The 9,767-nt window shown below is 36.4% G+C and overlaps 1 protein-coding gene across 1 annotated transcript; it reads left to right on the forward strand.

Annotated features, from left to right (window-relative positions):
• Positions 1–2,531: 2,531 nt before the first annotated feature.
• LOC103329052 (wall-associated receptor kinase-like 22) lies at positions 2,532–9,767 on the forward strand. Its single transcript, XM_089050715.1, is given in 13 exon segments — positions 2,532–2,721; positions 2,873–2,925; positions 3,235–3,327; positions 3,432–3,495; positions 4,141–4,200; positions 4,368–4,533; positions 5,073–5,165; positions 6,045–6,134; positions 6,323–6,385; positions 6,628–7,450; positions 7,452–7,813; positions 7,914–8,036; positions 8,305–9,767. Coding segments are annotated over 4 exon segments (2,196 nt in total). The 5' UTR covers positions 2,532–2,721; positions 2,873–2,925; positions 3,235–3,327; positions 3,432–3,495; positions 4,141–4,200; positions 4,368–4,533; positions 5,073–5,165; positions 6,045–6,134; positions 6,323–6,385; positions 6,628–6,941; the 3' UTR covers positions 9,507–9,767.

Genomic DNA, 9,767 nt, shown 5'->3' on the forward strand with positions numbered 1-9,767 from the left:
TTTGCTGTGCAATTCCCACCACCTACTTGGTTGAAACAATTTTGTCACGTGGCCCTTAAAAAAAAATTATCTTCTACCTCGGCAGCCTAATTATTCACATGGAACTTTCAAAGTACACTTAGCAAATAATTTTCAAAGTTACAGAGGAAGCAGCAGGCTCCAAAGATGACCGGTACACTTGCTCATATAAACCTTTTCTTATCTTCCTTGAAAGTTCAACGCATCAACAAAATAGTTTCGCACTAAGATTTAATATAAGCTTTTAGGAACAGGCACAAGTTTGGCCAAAGAATTACAGAAAAAGATCTAGTTTTCTATGTGCTTCAGCATTGTTATATCGGCCTCCTTTTCTATACGCTTCCATCAGAGCCGCATGAGATGTTACCTTCTCAGCCCCGTTGAAGTGCCTTGCTTTCCATAAGCTTTTATAAGCACCAGGAAATCCATTTGCTGAAGTGCCACCAATTCTGAGTTTGGAACCATTCAAGAATCTATAATATAAATTTTGACTTAGCCTCCAAGCAAGAAGAAGAATTTCGAGAAAGCCATGTACTTTGTATCCTGAGGTTCACAAGTCTTCCTTGAATATTATTAGAAATTAGTGTAGAGAAGGAAGGTGGAAATAACTCTCTGAACACAATATATAAAAGAACTTTTCTTTTAGTTCTATTCTTAAAAAGCCTGAGACTTGAAAATCATTTGTTTTTCTAGCTATAACTCCAAGCTTCCTACTAGTCAGAGTATAGGAAATTATAAGGAAAAAGCAGAGCAATGGATTTTGTCCTGTTTCTATATCATTTCATTTCACTCTATTCCAAGTTTGATTGAGATTGACTGTTAATCAAAATCAAATCAAAGGATGAGTGTAGGTTTATAAAAGAAATTATATATATACTAAAACTGAGTTCACGAATTCACTGTTCCTAGACTGTAGCTTAGGAATAGTGAAGTGCCGATTTTGCCCTTTACCTTGAATTATATATATACTAAAACTGAGTTCACGAATTCACTGTTCCTAGACTGTAGCTTAGGAATAGTGAAGTGCCGATTTTGCCCTTTACTGAAATTTTCCTTATGTTCCTTTTTTGCCCTTCTCTCTTTGGATGCTAACTCTCCCCACTGTTTCGTTTCCACAGTAACGATCGTCCGCTTCAAACCAGCTTGGTTGGGCTGGTTGGGGCAGCCATGGAATGCACGGCTTCGATCTTCGGGATTCCTTTGGGGCCGTAGATTTCCATTTGGGCTAGCGCCTTGCGAATCTCGCCGTTCGTTTGGTCTTCATCTCATCTCATCTGCTCATTCGTTGGTTCAACCATCTTTCATCCTCTGTGCAACGTTCGTCTGAGAGATTTTTGATCTGCAAGTTCTTCCATCTTTTCTCTTCAGGTTTGCATCCCTTTACTTTTTAACGGATTAATGGCTTGCTGATGGGTTTCTGAGCGTGCTGTTCAATCGTTTGATTCTTGCCCAAAAAATTATTAAGCAGTCAAGATCTCTCTGTCTCTCTCTATTTGAGCATGTGGATAATGAACCCTAGGAGCTTAATATCTGTTTGCATCTAAAAGAAAATATGATTAGGAGCTGATATTCTGAACTAATCGACCAGTCTCTTAGCTGGAAGGTAGAGATGGTTGGTTCAATATAAGATCATTCAAACAAAAAATCTGATTTTACACTGTATAAAATATGTAGAAACCTACTTACTCTCTGTTTGTTTGCTTAGAAAATGCAAGAAAAAAACAGAAAATGTCATCTTTTTAAACATTTTACTGTTGTTTTGTGGGTAGGAGTTCAATAATTATGCTTATAAGAGCATTTGAGGTCATCCACTTAATAACATTAGTACTTTTTATTGAAATCACTTGGGTTTCTGTGGAAACTCAAGGACATAAAGGAAAAAGTTTGAGTCTTTGTTCTATAATTATGTTGGATTGAAAAGTTGGTGCCTTTGTTCTTTCATACATGTGCTTAGCATTACAATGAAAATTTCCTTTCATTGTTTTTAGGTTATTGAATGGTTTGAGCATGAGGAAAAAGGTGATTTTGCAACCTCAACAAAGCATTTCAAGTAAGAACCATATCCTCGAATTGCCCTTTTGGACCAAAATTAAGCCTTTTGTGTGATGGTTTATCATATAATTGGGTTCTATGTTTGGGCTTATGGATTGGTTCATGGTAGATTTGAATTGGCATGCGGAGTTGCTTGGGTGAAGCTGATGACTCTGTGCATTGCAGGACTACAACAAAATGGTGCACTTACATCTATTCGTGGACTTTGAAATAGAAACAAGGTTTGCATCTTTTAATCGCCTCCACTGTATTTCAATTTCTTTCCCTTTTATTAATTTTGATTGTATTTCTCCCCTGTGATGGGATTGAACAGGCTTTTGAATTGGTAATGGCATGTGACTGTTTGTGCTTGAATAAAGGCTTGCCATTGCCCTTGCTGATGTTGTGGGACAGAGCCAGTGTATATGTACAGAAGTTGAGGGATACAATGTTCTCTCTCCCTCTCATTAATTTCAGTTATTTTTCTTTTAATAGAATTTCGTCAAATATTTTGGTTCTGGATTTTTTGTGTTGAACAAATTTACAATAAAGGTATTTTATGACGTTCTGTGTTCGTAAATATCTTTTGTAGAACAGCACAGAATGTTGACTGACTTTGAAGGTGTTGCAAGAAAAAACGAAGTAGGGTTCCGCATTTGGACTAGCAAAGAGGTTTGTCAATCGTTCTCTCACCCTCAATTTTTTTTCTTTCAATAAGTCGATTACATCTCAGCCTTAAATTCGCTGTTTTTTATTTCTGTTTAATTTAATGAGACAATTTCTGTTACAGAATTCTAAATTATGCTTCTTTTTTCCATGTTAGGGTATTGGGATGCTAAGGGGTTCTTATAACTTAGATGGGTATGCTTCAAGAAGGTTGGTTTTATTCTGGAAGAATACCCATTTGGTTTTCGACATAGTTTATTTAGTTAAATATATGGTTGCTGGTGAAATGGATTAGCCAAATATTGCATATGTAATATGCCTACAAATTCTTAGTATTGTTGTGAACAGTCAGTTTAAGTGGAGGATTGTTGTATGAAATTTGGTGAACAAATATCTAGAAATTATCTTCACAGTTTCTTAGGTTCCATTTAATTTGGTATTTGTTTTTGTGTGATATATTTCTCTTAGGGCATGTCAAATGGTAAAGCTGCAATTAATGGTGTCTTTTTTGTGTTGCAGTTCCACCAGTACCAGGTTGTTGGGAGAAAGCTCCCTATGGCATCTAATGAGCACCCCAAGATTTACCAAATGAAGCTCTGGGCCACAAATGAGGTTCACGCCAAGTCCAAGTTCTGGAATAATCCTTAGCCTTCCCAAATGTTCATTGGTGAATTTTTGGTTAAACTTAATATTGTTGATTGATTTGTTTGGATTAGGTATTTCATGAGGAAGCTGAAGAAGGTCAAGAAGAGCAATGGCCAAGTGCTTGCCATTAATGAGGTTTGTTCTCTTTGCCGTTTATACTTTATTTTTTTCCAATTAATAAATTTGTACCCATTTTGATTATTTGTTAGTGTTCTAATGTAGTCAATGTTTTTTTGGGGTGGGGAAGTGGTTCCTTCTCAACTCTCCTCCTGGCAAAATCCAATTTGTTGCCAAAGGGCTCCACCTTTGACCCCAAAGCGTCACTCTTTTATCACATTTATTTCGCTTTTTTCTAATTTTGTTTCGATAATTTGAATCGTATTTTGTATTTGATGTTTGGCTTTGGTGGCAGATGTGAAGGAGGTTGCGTCATAGGCATCCTCTGGAATATTATGAAAACCTATCAAGCATATCCACACCTTCTTTTACACCCGATTTCTCTGCACATTCTTCTCAAAAACTTAAATGCTTTATGCTCCATAGCCTTTTTAGTTTTCTCTTCTTTCACTTGGTTCCATTTTAAGTTTGAACTTTTTTAAAAAAATCTTTATTGTAAATTTGTTACTTTAAATCCTTAATTTTAGGATTAGTTGTGGTTTATTTTTATACCTTATAATGAATTGAGATGTGGACAATGAATGTGTTTCTTCCTTCATAGTTATGGTTTATTTTTATACCTTAAAATGATATTTCTCTTGATATCTTTTCTTTGGTATATAGGTGACATGAAGCAGAAACAGGGAAGGAAATCTCATATGAAATGGGTATTTTATGTTGGAGGTTAGGTTTATTTTATGATTTTTTAATGTTAGATTTCATACTGAATCAATTTGAAAGGTTCCCCTGAGGACTATATGAATTTCTTTTTAAGTTTTTATGGTTATAAGTTTAACACATTAAATTTATTTTTTCTTATCAGTTCTTTCTACTTTATTTTGCTAATTCAGTGATAGTAGTTGTCAAAAATGGCATCAAAGCTTGGCAAATCTGTGCTTGATGGGGTTGGTATTACGATTTGATCAGTGATGGGACGTTTGGTTAAATCCCAAGCAGGGAATGCATTCTTTGCCATAGTTCCCGGACAGGTCCTCTTGGCTTCCCTTGATGCTATCAGTAAGTTGATTAGGGTTCTATAACCTATAGGTGTTTATAGGTTATTTCTGGTTTTATAGCTTCTCCATTAAATTAACATAGCCTATAAATGGGAATACATGTATCAGTTTTGACCATAGGTGTCTAGAGATAATCTATTCTTTTGTACAACAAACTTGCACATGGTTTGATTCTGTTATGGGTATTTGGTTTGATTCTATTAAAGGCTGGGTCTTTTGGATTCATTCTGTTATAGGTATTTAAATATTTGTGGCAATGACATTATACTTTTGTCCACCACATTCGTAGAATGTGTATTTAAATTGTGGTTTGTGCAGTTGATTTTGTGGCCTTAATTCTGTAATAATAGCCATTGTCTTCACTAAATTTTCCCATTTGTTTGCACTAACACCTACCAGTTTCCAAATTTGTAGCAATAGAATAAACACCCATTGATTTGAGGCTATTAAAGGTTGAGTGTTTTGGCTTAATTCTCTCATACCTATTTAATTATAAATTATCACAATTGTTCTAAGTTTGTTATCAATTGTTATCTGGAGGCTTTGACTTTATAGGAGTGGCGAGCGTTGGTCTTCTTCTTAAGATTGAACTCCAGCTTTTTCTATGTTTCGGTCTCTCTCTCTCACTGATCTGTAAGTAAATTTTGCTTCATCTTTCCATTCAATTTTTGTTGCTCTTCTTTTTCATTTTTTTTTTGTTACTAATATCTTGGATCTTATTTTATTAAACTATAAGACCTGTTTTAATTTGCTGCCCTAAAAGTCCAAATTCCTAATTTTTCCTCATAGTGGATCTGTGTTATTGATTTGCAAATGTTATCCAAATACTGAAATTGATTTGATTGTGTTATTATTTTGATGAAACCAGGTGAAACAATTTGGTTATTAAAATACTATATGATTGCTTTTGGTAAGGTTTTCTGTTTGATTATTAAAAATTAGTTGGTAAACCCTCAAAATCGGTATTTGGATATGCTGGTTCTTTTGTTACAGGGTTTAGGATAGCTCTGTTTTGGTAAGCAGGATATGTCTGCTATTTGGGTAGATATGTTTAAAGACATGTTCGTTCTTTTACTACAGGGTTTTAATTCAAATTCGTTCTTATATTGGTTTATGGGACTGGGGATTTGAATTTGATAATTTTTGTTTTGGTAGGGGAAAGAAAATTTGGGAGTGTGATTCTAGGAACTGATTGCAATGTTTTAGCATAGTTGACTTGAAGAAGATTGGTTTAGGAAATATGTGGGATTTGAAAATCTGACTTCTAAATTGGAATTCTGTTTGTGGACATTAGAGATGACGAGAAAGAATTCAGAAAAGTTAAAATTCATAGGTTTTTTTGTTTGTGGGTTTGATTTACCAAGCGGATTTTTGTTGATTTTTGCATTGAATGGAGACTTATTGAAAACTAAAAAAGTTTGTATATCCTAATTTCAGAATGCAGAGTTTGGTTATATTGTTTTTTTTCCTTTTCATGGGCTAATAATTTGGCCATGCTTCTACTCTTTGCAGCTGCTAGGGACTGGAATGGATACGCAAGATACATCTCCTTCAGTGTTGCTATTCTTTGACAAGCAAAGATTTATATTTAATGTTGGAGAGGTAAGGAACTCAATTACATACATTTTCCCTGTGGTTTCTTTCCATACAGATTTTGCTCAAGCTAATTTTTTGGTTTAATGAAAAGATTGTGCATGCATAAAATACTCAAGCTAATTTCTTCCCCGATTTTTCTGTTTTTTCTTTTTCTTCTTTTTAAAAAAATCATGTTTTCTTTTGATATGTTGCAGGTGGTCTTTCTTTGCTTTGGATAGAGTAGTTTGGTTGGTGTTTTCAGTTCTGTTAAGCAAGGGGTGAGTTTCTAGGCGGAAATTTCAATTAATTGTTTTAAGTTTTGTGAATAGAGCATAGGAATTAGCTAATGGCATCGACAATTGGTTGGTGTTAATTTGTTGTTGTAATGATAGGTTTAGATGATTACAATATTTGAACGTGTTGGTAAATCCTTTGAGTGTTTTGGCAATTGGGTAGTTGAGATGTTCCCTGCCTATTTTCATTGCTTTATACACATTTCACGCAATTTTAAAACCCGCAGCATCGCGCGGGTACCTTTTGCTAGTATTTTCTAAAGCAGGAAAGAAAGAGAAAAGGTTTGGCATTCTAGAATGCCATATAAATTTCAAAGAGACAAGTCAGACCAAGGACAATACCGTTTCCTTTGATCTGGTATGAAATGAAGAGATCCAAGCACAAGGAAAGTCCAGAGAACCAACTGCTTTCTCTACACCTTCTTTATATTTATTCTGCGGAAGATTGGGAGTTGAAAATCATTGGCTATGCTAGCTAACTCCAAGCTTCCTACTAGAAACTGCAGATATATAGGTAAAAAATAGAGGAAGAAAAAGCAGAATGGTTGTCCAGTTGCTTTCCCATATTACTCTGTTTAGTCTGTTGTGCTGGTCTATGAGTAGTCCAGTACTAGCACAACCACCCATATCAAAGCCTAACTGTCAATCGAATTGCGGCGGCATTGAAATCCCATATCCTTTTGGAATTGGAACAGGTTGTCACATTAATGACAGCTGGTTTCGAATAATGTGTGACAACTCTACTGGAAAATCGATACCTTTCTTGAATCGTGCCAATCTGGAGGTGCTAGAAATTTCAGTGGAAGAAGGCACATTAAAGGTCAGAAACCCAATCACCTTCTCTAATTGCAGCAACAAGCCAATCAGCCGCCAAACAGCCAACGTGGAGGGAACCCCCTTTGTATATTCCCAGAAGAACATATTCACTGCAGTGGGTTGTGGTGTTATGGCCACAATCACCTCAAACTCAAATGGCTACATTATTTCAAGTGGATGCAGTTCCGAATGTAACATTTCAACAAATAGGAGTGATACCTGCCAGGCAGCCCTTCCCTTCATCTCTCTCTGCCTTCAGTACCAGTTTCCAGGATTATGGAAATTATAGTACACGGAGTTCATGTCACTACGCATTCTTGGCAGACCGTGATTGGTTTGGCAATAATTCCACAAACTTTTCTGCCATCAGAGAAATGGACTATGTTCCGGTGATGCTAGAATGGAGCTTATTTCACTCCACAACCGATGTGTATGGAACCTTTTTTAAACCAAATTTCACGATTGGATCTTCTGGCCCAGGCCGTGCTTATTGTCTAAGCTACAATGACAGCTCTTCCATCAATGAATCCTCGAGGCTTGAATGTTCCTGCCCAGGAGGCTATAAAGGAAATCCCTATCTTCTTGACGGATGTCTAGGTAAACTTCTAACACCATTATACATGCTTTATAGAAATAATCTCTAATGGCAGTTGATTTTACCATCAATTTAAATTTGTTTCAATACATATTAATCCAGACATCAACGAATGTGAGCTTCCCGACCGGCGCTGTTCTGAACACTTCATATGTGTGAATTCGGCTGGGGGCTACGGATGCTACCCGCCAAAGAGCAACTCGCAGGTTAAAGTCATCTTTATAGGTATGCCCCTGCACCACAAAGTCTACGCCCTCTGATATAAGAATGCATAATCTAGAATTGCCAAGATGATTTGGATTAATATAACAATTCCCAGAAGCATAATGAAACTCAACATAATCCAGAGATTGAGATCTTAGCATCTCCTCCACTAGTTCTCCTTCATAAAGGAAAAAAAAAAGTAAAATAGTTTTGGTTATATATGTAATAGCAAGCAATATCTACTTGACCAAGTTGAAGTTATCCTTTCTTATTTTGTTGAGTTGTTCAGGTATCGGCAGCAGTCTTGGATTCTTGTTTCTGCTCATCGCTTCCTGGTGGTTGTACAAAGTCATAAAGAAAAGAAAAGCCATTAAACAGAAGGCGAAGTTATTTAAACAAAATGGTGGTTTACTGCCGGAGCAACAATTGTCTTCTGGTGAAGTAAATGTTGAGAAGATTAAGTTGTTCAATTCAAAGGAGTTAGAGACAGCCACAGACCATTTTAATGTAGATAGAATTCTTGGCCAGGGAGGCCAAGGTACCGTTTACAAAGGAATGTTGACGGATGGAAGAATTGTTGCTGTAAAGAAGTCTAAAGTAGTTGATGGAGGTGAAGTTGCACAGTTCATCAATGAAATTGTCATTCTTTCACAAATTAACCACAGGAATGTGGTTAAGCTCCTGGGTTGCTGCTTGGAGACCGAAGTTCCTCTTTTGGTTTATGAATTCATTCCCAAAGGGACTATCCATCAGTATCTCCATCAACAAAATGAGGAGTTTCTACTTAAATGGCAAATGCGCTTAAGGATTGCAGCAGAAGTTGCAGGAGCTCTTTCGTACTTACACTCAGCAGCGGGTTTTCCAATTTACCACAGGGACATCAAGTCTACAAACATACTCTTAGATGAAGAGTACAGAGCAAAAGTTGCAGATTTTGGGACTTCAAGATCAGTTTCCATTGATCAAACACACCTTACCACAGTAGTACATGGAACATTTGGTTACTTGGACCCGGAGTACTTCCAATCTAGTCAATTTACAGATAAGAGCGATGTGTATAGCTTTGGAGTTGTTCTTGTTGAGCTCTTGACTGGAGAAAAGCCGGTTTCTTTAGCAAGGTCACCAGAAGTCAGAGGCCTAGTTGCATATTTCAATTTTTCAATGGAGGAGAACCGTCTGTTTGATATTGTTGATGCTCAAGTTAAGGAGGAGGGTGTAACGGAAGACATTTTGGCAGTTTCTACCCTTGCAAAGAGATGCTTGGATTTAAGTGGAAAGAGACGACCTACGATGAAAGAAGTGGCAATGGAGTTGGAGTGGATTCAAAAATCAGTTAAGGCTTCTAATCTGCAACAAAAGCAGGAAGAGGTTGAACATGTCCGAAATGAAGTAATTTGTGACTGTCCTTGGGATGTTGCATCTGAATCAACAGGATCAGGTTTCGATGGTGTTACTGCTTCATCAAAAGATTCATTGCCACTACTATCTTAGTAATCACAGGGAAAAATAATCCTCCATTCAATCGGTGCATTACCAATCTTCGCTTTTAGGTTCCCTGTAGAACTTTTTTATTTTTATTTTATGATTTTGTTCAATATTATGTTCTCTTTTTTATGTCCCTGGGGTAATACTATTGATGTGTTTGACAGTTTTAGGTTTCTCTGAACTCCAAACTACAGTTCTATTCTCCACTTCTCTGTGGTTTCTATTTGCTTGGTAATTAATTTCCACCACCTACTTTTGTTGAATAAA

Source organism: Prunus mume, linkage group LG4, assembly GCF_029339155.1.
Source record: "Prunus mume cultivar Tortuosa linkage group LG4, ASM2933915v1, whole genome shotgun sequence".
Lineage (NCBI taxonomy): Eukaryota > Viridiplantae > Streptophyta > Magnoliopsida > Rosales > Rosaceae > Prunus > Prunus mume.